This window comes from Papaver somniferum, unplaced genomic scaffold (genome assembly GCF_003573695.1).
Source record: "Papaver somniferum cultivar HN1 unplaced genomic scaffold, ASM357369v1 unplaced-scaffold_137, whole genome shotgun sequence".
Taxonomy (NCBI): Eukaryota; Viridiplantae; Streptophyta; class Magnoliopsida; order Ranunculales; family Papaveraceae; genus Papaver; species Papaver somniferum.
In genome coordinates, this window is record NW_020622934.1 from 20,773,107 (window position 1) to 20,789,739 (window position 16,633).

The following is a 16,633-nucleotide window of genomic DNA, read 5'->3' on the forward strand; positions in this document are numbered from 1 at the left end:
TACTCAAGTATTGCATAAGTTTTGAAGGAATTGAAAAAACAGGTGAAAGAAAATCCTAAATACAAAGTTCAAATGTTTGGGTGTTCGTGCTTCAAACATCCAATACCTCAAACGTCGAATGTCTCAGGCGCCAAATACTTTGAGCCAGTTCTCTTATATTACTTCCACACTTGCCTTTCCATCCACATTAACAGACTTGGTAATTATAAAACGTCCTACCAATTTGAGTTTTTTTTTTCAGAATGAAGATTGCGCCTAGTTGCTTTGAGAACTAAATCTCCTTCATGAAATTTGTTAGGCTTGATTGTTATTACTATGAATATATTTTGTTGGTTCGGCATTTTTTCTGCAGTGGGATTCCACACTTGTGCAGACATCGAAGCTTTCCAATTTTTTGGCACATGTGGACACTCATGCAAGGTTATAGGGGGAATACCCAATATATTCTTTGTCGTGTTTGGACATCATTTCAGTAATGAATATTGTTGGTAAAATATTGTTGTGGTGAAGTTACCCATTCATATTGTCTTGCATTAACAGAGTTGCTAGCAAAATTGAGTCCCCATGCTAGGAGAACGTGTGGGAGAATATATGACATATACATAGGAGGAAGAGACTTGCCCTAGCGCGAAATCTCTTGATGAATGACAATGCATCTTCTCCGGGTTCTTGCTTCAACCTCATCAGAGTTCAAAACTCCTCCAAGTATTTTGATGATGGAGTGTCTACTAAATCTTCTGGATCAGAACTTTCTTCATCGGAGAGATGTGCAATTGGAGATACCTTGTCAGTGGTCATCTTTTCAGCATGTATCCACATTCGTCCAACAATCATGTCATATCCTGGATCCTCCCTGATTATATAAAACTTGGTCTTTGTCCAGTTGAACCTATCTTCACCTCGAGAGTGATGTAGCCATAAACATCTCTGAGCGTTCCTTCATGTTCCCTAATCGAGATGGGATCATGAGTAGCTTCTTGTTGAGTGATGCTGCAACCCTGAGAATCTTCAATGTGATAATGTTTACAACAGTACCAACATCGATAAACGTTCTCCTGAATTCATTTCCTTGAGATTGATTGTGGTAAGCATTCCCCAGTCGTACATCTCTTTGTCTGTGGCTGGAGGCTCATGAGCATTTCCATGATGGACAGACGTCTTCCAGACATGATATGATTCAGAGATGGAAACATGTCTTTCCTTTGCACTTTTGACAGATTGAGAACTTTACATATATGGTCCAACAAAGATTGAACTGCTTCATTGACATGATGTTTAGATAGAGTAAATGTATGAATTAGGAGAGGGTCCCTGTGCACTCCTCAGTCCCCACATGAAGCTCTCATGACTCAACCTTTTATTTGAAGATACCACTACGGGAAAAACATTGATCAACTACACCAGAAAACAGTTGTCATATGATATATGACGACAATTAGGTTGCACAAGGGAGGGAGGGGGGAGGTCCTCAATTATTTGCAAATCTTCAATAATAGTCGCAAACACAGTTGTCGTTCCATTGTATACCACGCTTGGCTCAGTTGTGAATGTCTTTCGAAATTTCTTCTTTATGCCCAACACAACTCTTTCTTGGGTTGTGAAAAGAACTCCTACACTACACTTGTTGGGGTTGTAGAAAATTAGTTTACAATTATGGTTAGATCGTTGTATGTGAATTCCTTAACAACTATTATTAGAGTTGTATGTGAATTCTTGGTCCTCAATTATTTGCAACTCTTCAGTAATAATCGCAAACATAGTTGTCGTTCCATTGTATACCACGCTTGGCTCAGTTGTGAATGTCTTTCGAAATTTCTTCTTTATGCCTAACACAACTCTTTCTTGGGTTGTGAAAAGAACTCCTACACTACACTTGTTGGGGTTGTAGAAAATTAGTTTACAATTATGGTTAGATCGTTGTGTGTGAATTCCTTGACAACTATTATTAGAGTTGTATGTGAATTCTTTGACAACTGGGAAGAGTTGTATGTCATTTCTTTGACAACTTTGGTTTGAGTTGTAAGTCATTTTTTTGACAACTTTTCATAGCAGTTTTGGTTATTTTTCATTTGTGAAAAAAAAAAAATGAAATTGGTCACAACATTCAAAATATACCAGCATTCATTAAAATGTAAACCATTAAAATGTGAAAGCATTCAAACACTTGATTCATCAACAATTTACAATGTAATCATTCACCAAATACACTAGATTCTTTTCAGTGTTGTTAATCACCACATATATTCTCATAATGCATCCACATAGAACTGGAACACAGGATATTGACCATTTCCTTCAGCTCTTACAAGTTTATGTCGCATGTAGGTAATACATTCACATAGATTTCATGAGTGGTGGATTGTTGCTTACCATTCTCATCTAAGACAGCTCTTAGAAATGTTTTACTGACAAAGCAATCACTATTCATATACTTGCCGCTTAACCCTATTGATTTCATTATGTCACTCATAAGGCTTTTGTACTTAAGACCGCAGTCTCCTCCGCTGCAAAAAAGCAATAGATCAAAGAAAACACTTGTTAGAAAGAAGTAAACAGAAGCAAGAACAAACACAATAGCTAGAGCTAGATATTGAAATGTACAGATGTAAAGGATAGTAAGTATAGTATGAAGTGCACAACCTTATGCGGCTCAAAGAAGAGATTGCTCGAAGAGCACTCCTGATCATGTCCTCGTTTCGATCCACTACTTGCTTCACAGCAACATCTAGCTTCGGCTTGTAAATTGATAGTTTTTTGGAGAGGATCAACCAAAGAATCCAAAACTGAGACATAAGAAAATAAATTATATAATCAGTAGGCCAATGGCAGTGAAGGAAAATTAAATCATACTCCACAAGTATTACTAACCTGCGAGAACAGCAGCAGGACACTTGTCTGCAAGCTTCGAGAGTATAAGATGGCAAGGCATTTTGACATTATAATAATCTGGAAAAAGCAGAAAATGAGAGGAAAATTACTAAAACCATTCAATTGTTTTCGAATTCATGATATTTCCTTGTTTAAAAAGTAGTGTAGATATTGTTGAACCATAAAGTGACACACTTGTCGCGAAGAAAGAATCTTAACTACGCAACCAACAACTGGAAGAATTTCAGTAAGAAAAACTCACCATCCGAAAGGTATGGAACAATGAATAAGGAAGGATTCACTTGATCGAGACAACTATCGAGAAATGTGTCAACACATTCAAAAGCTGCTTTCTTAGCTCGAGCCCGTCATCCACAATGTGCTTGAAAGGACTAAGATCTACAGTCCATAAGAACTGTAGACATAAAAATTACCAGATTGTTCACTAGCTTGGTCTTTCTTAGCTACCAAAGTATATGAATCAGTATTGTTCCCATTACAGTCATTTGTCAGAGCTCGTGCACAAGGTTGTGATGAGATTTTTTCTTCATCTTTAATATGGTTGTTCAATTAAATAGGCAGTTCTTTCTCTATCAAGTTCATGAATTTAGTTTCGCCGATAGACATTTTCGAGTCCATATCTTTAGTTTCTTCTGCAAATCTGAATGAGAATCTTAATTACTTCATTTCCCAAACACTAAGAACAAAGAACCATTAAGGATTGAAAAAGGAAAAAACAAGTAATGTTGGACGAGAAGTTAACTGTCATAGTTACCTAAATGCTCGTCAGCTTGCTGGTCATTCATAGTTGTGAACGCATCAGCCGGAATAGAATATGGAAATGATACAATATGTTCATAGTCGAGTTGAGTATGGTTATCCGATTATTCTAAGCATCACTACCAGATTATAGCTTCACCAGTTATTCAATCCCTAGCCAATCAACCAGATATCACAGTTCACAAATCCACCTGCAACTCCATCAATAACAACTGATTCAGCAATTCAACACACCCATCTTGAATCGAATAACTGTAAACCCTAAATTTGAACCAATTTGCACAAGCCCATCTCAGATTCAGTTCTTTCTCCCTTGTACGCAGTTGAACAAACCCCAAATACATTTCAATTCATTCAAACCCTAAATTTCTCCAGATTCAATCATCAAAACCCTGTTGAGTTCAAGAATCCATATTGATCTCTTCTGAATTACAACAACAGACAACTCAAATTTACCCCATCACTAATCTTCTTTCATCTCTTGAAATTCAGTCGAACCCATTCATCTGGATCTGATTTCTTCATCAACAGAAAGATTGGTCTCTCTAACAATTTACATCGTCTTTTCTTCGTCTCTTGCATCTCAAAATCACCATACCCACAATAGCAGATTAATATTCATCTTCTCGATTTCTCTGAGTTATGGAGAAGCCATGGCTTCTTTTCTTTCTTCTCTGAATTTGAGAAATAAGGTAACATGTTTTGAAATTTTAAATTCTAGATTTACGGTTATTAAAAAAAAAAACGAAGCGGCTACTGATTTCAGTTGAAGCCATGGCCGATCTGTAAGTGGAAGAGGAGGGGGGGAATTTTTTTGAGCTAGGGTTTTCTTCGGAGGCGGAAGATTTGAGAGATTAGAAACGAAGAAAAAGGAAGTTAAGAGAAATTTATTTTGATGTTTTATATAAAAAAATTGGACGGTAGAGATTTGATTTAAGGATGGTCATACGGATTAGGGATACTTTGGACGGTAGAGATTTGATTTAAGACTGTCATACGGATCAAGGCAAGTGTGTTTTCTTTGTGCTTTCTCTTTGTGCTTTTGTGCTTTCTCTTTGTGCTTCCGGTTTGAATTTAGACTAGTCACGTAGTTCATGAAGTAATTTTGACTAGCCATACAGATCATGAAGTAGCTTTAGTATATGATACATTATCGAAATCGATAAATATGAAGCTCCGGGAGGGTTCCGACTTCAAACTTAGCATAATACATCATCGAAATCGATAAATATGAAGCTCAGTGTCGATTCGAACTTCAAATATGGTATAACGGCATAAAAACTATGAACCAAGAAACTCTGAGAGGGTTATGACTTCAAAGTTAGCAGGATACATCATCGAAATCGATAAATATGAAGCTCAGTGTCGATTCGAACTTCAAATGTGGTATAACGGCAAACAAACTATGAACCACGAAGCTCTGGGAGGGTTTAGAATTCAAACTTAACATGATACTTCATAGAAATAGGTAAATATGAAACTCAATGTCGATTCAAACTTGAAATGTGCTATAACGACATACAAACTATGAACCAAGAAACTCCGGGAGGGTTCAGACTTCAAACTTAGCATGATATATCATCGAAATTGATAAATATGAAGCTCAGTGTCGATTCAAACTTTAAATGTGCTATAATGGTATACAACTATGAATCAAGAAGCTCGGGGAGGGTTCAGACTTCAAACTTAACATGATACATCATATAAATCGATAAATTTGAAACTCAGTGTCGATTCGAACTTCAAATGGGGTATAACAACATACAAACTATGAACCAAGAAGCTCCGGGAGGGTTACGACTTCAAACTTAGCAGGATACATCATCGAAATCGATAAATTTGAAGCTCAGTGTCGATTCGAGAAAGAAAGTGGCTCCGAGATTGAAACCTGGCCGTGAGTGAACTACTATAGGTCGGAAACTTGGCAAGAACGATGAATTCATCCATTTACAGGTAAGATTCCTTCAGAAAATTCGATGAAACCTTAAACAAACCCTATTCTAGCATATTGTATGCATACCCTGGCTCCGAGATCGAAACCTGGTCGGGAATGGACTACTATAAGTCAGAAACTTGGTAAGAGCGATGAATCCATCCATTCACAAGTAACATTCCTTCGGAATATTCCCCAAAACCTTAAACAAACCCTATTTTTGCATATTGGATGCATACCCTGGTCCCGAGATCGAAACTTGCCCGTGAGTGGACTATTATAAGTCGGAAACTTGGTAAGAACGATGAATCCATCCATTTACAGGTAAGATTCCTTCGGAATATTCAACAGAACCTTAAACAAACCCTATTCTGGCATATTGTATGCATATCTTGGCTCCGAGATCGAAACCTGGCCGTGAGTGGACTATTATATGTCGGAAACTTGGTAAGAAAGATGAATTCATCTATTTACAGGTAAGATTCCTTCGGAATATTCTTTGAAACATCAAAGAAACCTTTTTCTGGCGATTTCGAGAAAGAAAATGGCCCCGAGCTCAAAACCTGGCCGGAAGTGGACTATTATAAGTTGGAAACTTTGTAAGAACGATAAATCCAACCTTGCATAGGTAAGATTCCATCGGATTATTCTATGAAACCTTAAACAAACCTTATTCTGGCGACTTCGAGAAAGAAAGTGGCTTTGAGCTCGAAACCTGGCCGGGAGTGGACTACTATAAGTGGAAACTTCGTAAAAACAATGAATCCAACCATTCGTAGGTAAGATTTCATCGGAATATTCTCCGACACCTTAAACAAACCCTTTTCTGGCGACTTCGAGTAAGAAAGTGGCTCCGAGGTCGAAACCTGGTCGGGAGTGGACTACTATAAGTCGGAAACTTCGTAAGAACAATGAATCTAACCATTCATAGGTAAGATTCCATCGAAATATTTTCCGAAACCTTAAACAAACCCTATTCTGGCGACTTCGAGAAAGAAAGTGTCCCCGAGCTCGAAACCTGTCCAGGAGTGGACTACTATAAGTCGGAAACTTCGTAAGAACGATGAATCCAACTATTTATTGGTAAGTTTCCATCGAAATATTCCCCGAACATTAAACAAACCCTCTTTTGTATATTTCTACCCAATCTCAAAAGGCCTAAATTTCTAGAATTTACTGTGTGTGTGTGGAGGGGGGGTGGGTACGGGGACGGGGGTGGGGTGGGAGGGTGTGTTTGTGTTAGAGAAAATAGTTTTTAGCAAAAGTGAAAAATATTTAGCAGAAGTGAGAAAAATTTAACGGAACCGGAGACCAAAATATTTTTTAGCAAAAGTGAGAAATCTTTAGCAGAAGTGAATAAAATTTTAGCAGAAGTGAGAAAAATTTAACAGAAGTGTTTATACCTCTACGACAACTCTTATAAAGGTTCTGAACAGTGATCACAAAAAAAATGCACAAAACAAACAATATTGTGAACCAGGAAGGATGGTTGATGACTTGTGCTAACACATAATAGGCTTGTGTTTGGATCTCTCCAAAACTCATTTTTTGAAATGGTATTTTTTTTATCTTCAACAACACTTATGAATGTTGTTATACAGTTATTCACCACCTTTACGATATGAGTTGTTAAAGTCTAAAGGTGGTCACTACTCTTTGCAACTCTTTTCACACAAAACGTTGTGGTTTTGATTCTCATCACTACTCTTTGGTCCTCTCTGGTCCTAAGAGTTGGACGTTTTTTACTTTGACAGCTTTTTGTTTGAAAAAAGTTGTAAAACATGCCACCTTTTACAACTTTAAAAATACGAGTTGTCAATCTACAGTTGTAGATTACTATTTTTCCCATAGTGTACGCATCAAAATATTGCAGTCACTTGTTGGATGATTGACGAACCTATGAAAGATACAATATCTAGGATTCTCTGTTACCTTTTCAGTCAGCTTTCTCCTAATAAATGGAAATTTGATTGCACCATCTTGGATCCATATTTCTAGCAACTCGATTACTTCTTCAATGGGAAGAGGGAAATTTGAGTCTCTCTGATTATTCATTTTGATGCTGGGTCGGCACTTGTGCATTTCGAGTTTGATTATCTTTCTTCTGCGCTTTCGAAGGAGCCTGGGATATTGGAGTTGCATGCTTTTGTGTTTCGGCAGCTTTCCTTTTACTTCCTTCAACGACGACGTTTATGGAAGGTTGGAGATTGTACTGCTTGTTGACCAGCCGTCAAATCAGAGAGGGTGACTTGTTCTGAAACGAAGAAGTATTTTCTATAGAAGCCATTAATCATTTCTCCCCAATTGGTGATGCTTCCTGATACGATGGTGTTGTATCATGTGTATGCTATACCCGTCAGAGACTTTAGAAAACTCCTTCAGACGGACAACATGGTTGTATTCACGCTCTCCCAATGATTCCAAGAATAGTGAAACATGTTCTCAAGCATTGCATGTTCCATCATAAAGCGTGAACGTCGTAGAAGTGTAACCTTTGGAAATAGGAACTTGTGCACGTTGAAGGATATGGAGGCTGGTGATGATGGACTGAGGATGTCCTATCCTTCCCACGATCCTCCAAAAGGAATTTCAAATCTTCACAAGTTATGAATCTTGGTTGATCCTTTGCTGGTGGATTATCCAGAATGTTTCAGATTTTATCATCTCCTAGAACATGGATTGGGGTGATTGTTCAGATGATAGTTGCTCTGTCAGAATCTTCAGATAAGTGAGAAGTTCTTTTTGTGCTGCAATCATATCTCCATAAGATCAGCTATGAAAAGGATTATTCATTACTTCTTCAGGAGTCCTCCCAGAGAGAGAATTGTTGCATGTACTGGTATTAGTTTCATCACGGACACCGGTATTGTTGATTTGAAGGGTAGTATCACCGCTGTTGGAAATGGGAAGAGTGACTGGAGTACTACCACTGTTGATAGTGCTATCATTGTTTGGGTTAGGGTTAGGATTTGTAACTGAGCCTGACCTAAGATCAACCATTTTTGACGAATTGGGATTGCAATCGAGAGCTTAATCTCCCACTGTGGTCGCCAATCTTTTGATGGGTGAAAACGATTTACTGGTTTTTGAGGAAAATTAGAGGGTTGTGCAACATGCAGATCCTCAATTGAGCAAATTACCTAAAACTTTAATAGATGCACTGCTCGGGAGTGTTTTGAGTTTGAGAGATCAATCTATAAGACTCCGACCTAAATTAATTAAATGGTCGTTCCAGAGTCAATTCGGTCACAAAAAAGGACGAGAGTCGATCTGTAGAAGGGAAGCTGAGAAGTGTGTGAGATCAATGATAATTGAAGGATTGTGGATGTGTTCGAGACTTCTGCATGCAAGTTTTGTGAACTGTTGAGTTCAGGTAAGTTCAAATCCGATGATTTTGATTAAGTTATCCTTCATGGATTGATGAACCTACTTATATTGCAAAGACGGTTGCATAGGAGTGGAAGAATATGGAAGTGGGAAATCGTGGTTGAACCAGTTCCACATTGCGCGAGAGACTTGGTTGATTGTCTATCCACTACTTTGCTAATTTCTTCAACTGCTAGCACGACTTACTCACATACTGCTTGCATGACTTACTCACATTTTTCATCGTGGATGTGCGCACGTGATGTACATTGTACACCAAAGAATATCCCCTCATGTGACATGATTGATGTCTCATGAATGTGGAGTCTGCAAGGCAGACATGTATTTAATTGGTCAATTGTTGACTTGGCTAGACCATGAGTCCTATCCTTGATGAGTCGAGCATAATGGACGAATGTGATATGCTCTGAGACTCATGGATTTAGCATAAGCTGTCTGCTGGCCCAGTAATAGTGCACATACGTCGAGTCTGATGAATTGTTGTTATAGCATTGCTCGGTCGAACTCGCATACGTTGCTATCTCAAGCATGTTTGTCAATGTTAGTGATCAAAACTATAAGTCTTGATCTAGACTATTTATAGATATCTCAGACTAGGACATAGATAGTGTAGTTGAGCCTAGATCTCTCGGCGTTCATCATTTGAAGACGAATAACTACTAAGGGGAGCTTGTGGAACTTCATCAACAAAAGGCGTATGTGGAGACTTAAACCCATTTATCACTTGGAAAGTCTATTTCTACTCTATCTCCTATATTGAGACATAAGTCGTGTTACGATATAGTTTTCTATTATACACATTTGAGATTTTGATCTGAGTTTATCTCGCTTATATATTTCTTGAAATATGTGATGGCAAGCTTTCGCTTTAGCCATATTCATCTTATATTCGTGACGAAAGTCCGAATAAGATCATATGAAAATTGTCGAGTTATATCTAACGTGGTTTGTGTGATACATTCATTTGGTGTAGCCTTGGAATGTTTCATTATGATAATTTCAATAACTTGAAAATTTCTTTGACGAAAAATAGTTTGTGAACTACAACTATATAACGTCCTCTAAGAAAGTTTCAATGATTGAAATTAAGAGGTGATGATATAACCATATTTGGATATAAGCATATATAGTGTGTTCGCACATTAGTGTATAAATACATAAACCGAGAACCAAGTGTATGCATATGTGTGTATACAAAATTGGTGAAGGAGACAACATAAGTATGCGTACCCGTACGCATACTGGTAGAAGTTTTCGAACCGAAAATATCTGCTGAGTTTGGGAATTACAAACTCCTAAACTAGTCACCTTAAGTATGCGTACCCATACGCATACTGGTGGAAGTTTTCGAACTGAGAATTTCTGCTGAGTTTGGAAACTTAACAAACTCAAATCCGGTTGCTTAAGTACGCACACCCGTATGCATACTTAAGCTGGTTATTTTGTCAAATCGGTCTGTTCATGAGCTTAAACATTTAAATCTTAAGGAATGCAATCTTTGCAAACCGTGGCTATAATGTTCATGATTGATTCGAGTGAATCAAACTGATTTGGTTTCAATTGTGTCTTCTATGCAATTGAACAACTCTTTAACTAGTTTCATTTGAGTCATTTGAACTAGTTATGGTTAAGATGAATATAGGTCAATATGAGAGTAAACATATGGCTAACCTCGGTTAACTATTTGAGCCAACATGAGTGCACACGTTTGGGTACGGTTACATAAACCTAAATGTGGGTATATTTCATTTGTGTGTAACAAGCTAAGTTCGATCTAATGGTTGAGAGATATTATCTTGGTTGAATCAGGTTTTTCATCTAATGGTGATTATTGAATGCCTTGTTACCAAGGTAACTTGGATTGAAAACCCTGATTTGAAAACTATATAAAGGAGAACTATAACAACTGAGAAATCTAATCCCTACACCTCCTGTGTGATACTAGTCTAGAGTCGATTCTCTTTTAACCTTAGGTTTCTTCTCGAGACCCTGTAGGTTAATGACTTGAAGACTTCATTGGGATTGTGAAGCCAGACCGATACCACTTCTCTTGTAGTTGTGTGATCTTATGTTGCTGTTTCTATCGTACGAGTACAATTATAAAATTGGCTTGAGATTTATTTCTCCGATAGGCAAGATAGAAAAGTAGTCACAAACAATCTTCGTCTCATCGTTTGTGATTCCACAATATCTTGTTTCGCTAGTCGACTAAGATTATTGTGAGGTGATTGATAATACTAGGATGTTCTTCAGGAATATAAGTCCGGTTTATCAATTGGTTCCTGTTCTCATTGATTTATCAAAAGACGGAACAAAAACTCTTGGGTATTTATGTGGGAGACAGATTTATTCAATCCTATAGACTTTTATGTGTGAAACAGATTTGTTTATCAAGTCTTCGACTTTGGGTCGTAGCAACTCTTGGTTGTGGGTGAGATCATCTAAGGGAATCAAGTGCGTAGTATCCTGCTGGGATCAGAGACGTAAAGAGCGCAAATGTACCTTGAATCAGTGTGAGATTGATTAGGGTTCAACTATAGTCCAGTATGAAGTTAATTGGTAGTAGGATAGTGTCTGTAGCGGCTTAATACAGTGTGGTGCTCAAACTGGACGAGGTCCCAGGGTTTTTCTACATTTGCGGTTTCCTCGTTAACAAAATTCAGGTGTCTGTGTTATTTCTTTTCCGCATTATATTTTGTCATATAATTGAAGTGTCACAGGTTGTGCGTTAAGATAAATCAATTAGAATATCCAACCTTTGGTTGTTGATTTACATTGATTGACACTTGAACATTGGTCTTTGGTACCGTTCAAGTTACTCCTCTTATTCAATTGGCTCGCAGATTTTTATTTGCTGATTGCAGATTGAATTAAGAGTTATAGATATTAAAATCTTTGATATACTTTACTCTAGATTGAGTCTGAATGTCTAGTTGATTCTCTAGAAATTATATTGGAGTAAGTCCTCTTAGATTTCCAAACGAATTGTTGGGTGTGGTTGTTATACCCCGGCATTTTCAATTGGTATCAGAACGGGCAAACACATTAAAGACCTCATAAGTCTGTGTTTGTAGCGATCTGATTATGGACAAGTCTATCTCAAATAACATACCAGGTCAGAAATTACCAGATGTTTTTCAAAGCTTGGATTCACCAGAGAGAAATGTCACATCTATGTCAATATCTAAACATTCTCTTAATGTAAAAACTGTTGATAACTGGGAAACACTCCTAGAAGAACAGTTGGATGAACTTTCTGATGAAGGTGATTCAGATATTGATAGAGAGGTTGATGAGGAAGTCTCAGAGTATGTTAATGTTTTGAACTCGTTGGAAAAGACGAAGATGACAAATTCTCATGTCACACCTCTTCTGACTCCTCTCTGTCGAAAAACAAATTCTTTGCACTCTTAAGTTATCAGGAGGAAGTTGATTCATAATCTGCAAACTATCTCATCTAAGAACAACTTGATCGCCAGGTTGAAGCTTCTCAGTATCAGCAGATGCTCGTAAAGGCAGAAAGATCTGCACCTAATAAACAATGAACAAAAGGTAAATAAGATGACTACAAAAAAGGACATTGAATTAAGATGGAAATGTAATCATCTATTCATTATTTCCTTCATGTATCTTTCCTTTGGATGTTTTCAAAATAACATACTTCCTCTTCCTTTCTACCTTACTCCCATCTTCCTCTGGTTCCAACTCCAAAATCTTCATAAGAAAACACACTCAACCCTCATAATCATTAATTATTAATACTAAATCTAATTTGATTAATACAAAATTCCATAACAAAGTAACCGCTGAATTTCCATTTCTTGAAAATTCCATCAAAACTGAAATTCCACTTTCTTGATGAGAAAACACACTCAACCTTCATAATCTTTATCAATATTAAATCTAATTCCATAGCACAGTAAACACCTATTCCCCTTTTTCGAAATTTCAATCATTAATTCAATGAAAACTGTAATTCTTAATAGGAATAAACCTATTACCTTTACAACAGATGCAACTTCATTGGGTAGATATTTTTCTTCAAAAAACTTAATGTTTTCTTTTCAACTTTTTTTGTCCGATCACGAATCCTCTCCATTATGAAAATTGTACCAAATTTTTGTTTATTCAAAATTTCAACCTAAATTTAACAACATAATCAAAAAAGAAAACTGAATAGATAAATAAACCTGATTCTTACTATCAAAAAACGTATTTCAGAGTCTAGTTGTGCACTCATTCTTTTAATATTTTCAGTATTCCATGAGTCAGATCATTTTCTTCATCTGCTGGATCCTCTTCGTCATCTTCACCTGAAGAATATGAGAAACCATCGATAGTTCTTTCTAATTGCATTTGCAATTTTCCGTTGCCGAGCTTGTGTTAGTTGACCTTGAAGATATCGAACATGATTATCAATGTCATCTTTTACATACATATATTGATTCAGCTTCATCTGATCATTCTTGAAATGTTCGAATATTATTAACTACTCGAGCTTCAGGTGATGAAACCTGTTATAAACTCACAGTAGACGTACTTACTTGTATACGTACTCACTTGTAGAGGACATATACATATTTAGTTACTTTGTACAATTCTTCATCTAGTTCTTCCATTTTATCTTCTTATCCTTTCGTTGATTCTCGAAGAAGAAAGAAAAGTATGAGTAGAAAATATTATATTAGAGGGTTTTGTTATCAAAGTGAGCCAATAAAAGCACGACACATATAATGCCTGTAACAAACAAGCGAATCTCAATATTATGGCGAGAAATCAGTTTTGCTTGTATAAGTCGAGCGTAGGATAAAATATTGGAAACTACTATCTATTTCTCAACATTGAGGAGGATAGTATCTATCAAGTCATCATCCGTTTGTCCGGTATTTTCTTCATGATACAAAAATATTTATTTCCAAAAAAGAATACTTTAATTTATCTAATTGCGGTGAAAGTACATTGACTCTAGACCAGCCCCAAAATTATAAAAGATACATGCATTAGGTCAAGCACTATGATGCACATTTTTCTTGGCTATAACTATATTATCTCCAAAGAAATGTTAACTGCGAAATCCATATATATACCTTATGAAAGAAATAGAGTATCTATAATATATTTTTTAGCGAAAAGAAGGATCAGATATATTCCCTTCATTATTTTGTCTACACTATCTCTAAGAAATGTGTCATGGTACTTGTCATTAAGTATAATGTAACTAAAACTAAGAAATAAGTACCATCATAATGTTTAACTTGAAGGAATATGTAATTACGTGTGAAGATCCCATTTCCCGATCTATGAATGTTGTCCCATTCTTTGATTATAGATAATCAGGAGATACACATAGATGTCAGGCAACATTCAAATTCTATGATTTGGCACACTTCCCCTAAAATCACTTTTAGTGAAATTTTTTTATAGGTTCAATAAAAGATTTAATTGTCCAGCTTCATAATAGAAATCGGTTAACCATAAAAACGTTGAGCCCTGATGTAGGACGGGGTGAAACCTAGTAGGTAAAAATAAAAATTAACATATTTAAAAGTAACGTTTCTTTTATCAATTTGTTTGTGTTAAAGTATTCTCTTTTTGTAGAAGCTAATATTTCTAATTTTGTAACAAAGAAGCAGATTTGTTCTAATAAATATCATTTGATGCTAGTATCTAACGACAAGAAAATTTTATTTTGTGATAATGTGACTCACATCATGTTATATGCAGAGTTGTTAATACTATATCTTAAATAATTGTGCAAACTTCAAATCTTTTATTTTGACGGGTCAATTTTACAAGAGAAAGAATGCTTTCTTTTTTAAATTGTATTGTGTAAAAACTGTTAAAAATTTGACTGATTGGTAAGAATTATGAAATACACAGTGCAACAATTAGTATAAAGAAAAATTACATATTCGGGCCACCCCAGTCAACTGGGGTCCCTAGGGGGTCGCATAAGTATCATATGCCTCTGGTACATGCTTACCGTGTTCAGATTAAAACACTTTATCTCTGACAGAATAAAAGCCGTGAATGGAAAAAAGGATAGAAGGAAGAAAAATAAAGAAGAGGTGCATTTAAATGTTTTACTTTAGGGTTGGCTTTGCTTTTTAATAAAGGTTTTACTGAGATGAGGCATGTTAAATGTGAATAAATATCCAATAATAGATAATTTTGTCTGGTTTTCACCTTATTACTTTCAACTAAACCTAGATTATATTAAGTAAATTATATAAAAATATTCTAGGTGGAGGCCCACTATATTTTCTTTGACCCATTGTTTCCCTCCGTTTTAATTTCTTCATTAACTGTTTTCCATCTTATTTACTATCTTCATCTGTGTCTGAATTTTTTTCTGTGTAATTTTTGCTGATGTCTAGGTACTCTTTTTTTTCCCTTAATTCATGTTTTTTTTTCAATTTATTTTTCTTACTGGTTTTTCTAATAATTTGTTTTTTCCATGGCAGATCTATATCTTTAATTCCCGTTCATTCAATATCAATGTTGTAGTAATGTCCCATTACATCAATTGGTGTTTATCAAGTTGGCATTTTCAGAGTTGGCTTACTTATAGTTGGCTACAGGTTATCGCAGTGGTGCATTAATTTCTAGTTATTCCGACTTACCAAAAACTAAAATCTTTCACTTATCTTCATCGGGTTTATCATCATGGATATATGATATCAATATGGGTAACTTTTATATTGATTGTCTTCTTTGTTTTCTATCCCTTTTATTCTAAATTGTACAATCTATCGACACCTCATCCCTTTACTGCATAATTTTTTCAACACGTCTTCCTTTCATTATATGTATAAATAAAACTAATCTAGTATCTTTTCAGCATACCCTTCATAATTTTCAATCTTCTTTGATTACTTTCATGGCTAGAAATATTACTCAACAAATGGAAGAAACTTTGATTGATGAAGAACCCATTACTAGAAGGGTTGTTTGTCATTTTGCTGATGCTATTTTCACTGGTATTAGAGATTGGAGATTCAGTTTAGATGAGCAGCCAAATTTATTTGGCCTCATCTTAAAAAAACAATCGATGGTTTTTGCAATTAAGAACTCTGGATCCTAATATATTTTCTATCAAATTTAGTTCGGCTGATGATAAGGATGCAATTTTATTTGGCGAGGCTTGGAATTTTGATGGGTACTTGATTGTTCTAAAAGGATGGAATCATACCATGGACTTTAATATGTTAGATTTTTCAGATGTCTCTCCTTTTTGGCTTGAATATAAGTATCTTCTTCCTGAATTTACTTATCCATACATTCTTAGATTGTTTGGTAATATTGTTGGAGAAGTCAGAGTTGTTAAGCCTGCTGGTGTTAATGATCTTACTTCATCTAAATATCGTGCTTTGGTGTTGATAGATGTAACTACTTATTTAACAACTGGTATATATGCTGCTAATGCTGCTGAAGTTACAAGATGGGTGGGTTTTTTCTATGAAAAACAACCTTATCACATATGTCCTAATTGTAAAGTGTCCAATCATGAAGCTAATCCTTGTGTTGATATGACTCAACGAAGAATTGAAATGGAAGATCTTGTTCGAGGTTTTGCTGAGCGAATTTATCCTCAATATTGAAATCTTTAAGAAGAAGCTCAACTCTTTCTTCAACATGGTTCTCAGATGAGATCAAGATTAAGAC

The 16,633-nt window shown here is 35.9% G+C and overlaps 1 protein-coding gene across 1 annotated transcript; it reads right to left on the bottom strand.

The window, feature by feature from the left end:
* Window positions 1–2,120: 2,120 nt before the first annotated feature.
* On the bottom strand, window positions 2,121–4,486 carry LOC113334945. Its single transcript, XM_026581165.1, has 5 exons — window positions 3,644–4,486; window positions 3,131–3,529; window positions 2,869–2,946; window positions 2,641–2,783; window positions 2,121–2,504 (listed from the first exon to the last, which is right to left on the bottom strand). The coding sequence occupies exons 2-5, from the start codon at window positions 3,131–3,133 to the stop codon at window positions 2,303–2,305; spliced, it is 426 nt and encodes a 141-aa protein (XP_026436950.1). The 5' UTR covers window positions 3,134–3,529; window positions 3,644–4,486; the 3' UTR covers window positions 2,121–2,302.
* Window positions 4,487–16,633: the final 12,147 nt, after the last annotated feature.

Coding starts and splice junctions, on each gene's coding strand:
- LOC113334945 (XM_026581165.1), bottom strand. Junction 2,784..2,868: donor TCCTGCTGCTGTTCTCGCAG/GTTAGTAATACT, acceptor CTTATGTCTCAG/TTTTGGATTCTTTGGTTGAT. Junction 2,505..2,640: donor TCTTCTTTGAGCCGCATAAG/GTTGTGCACTTC, acceptor GCTTTTTTGCAG/CGGAGGAGACTGCGGTCTTA.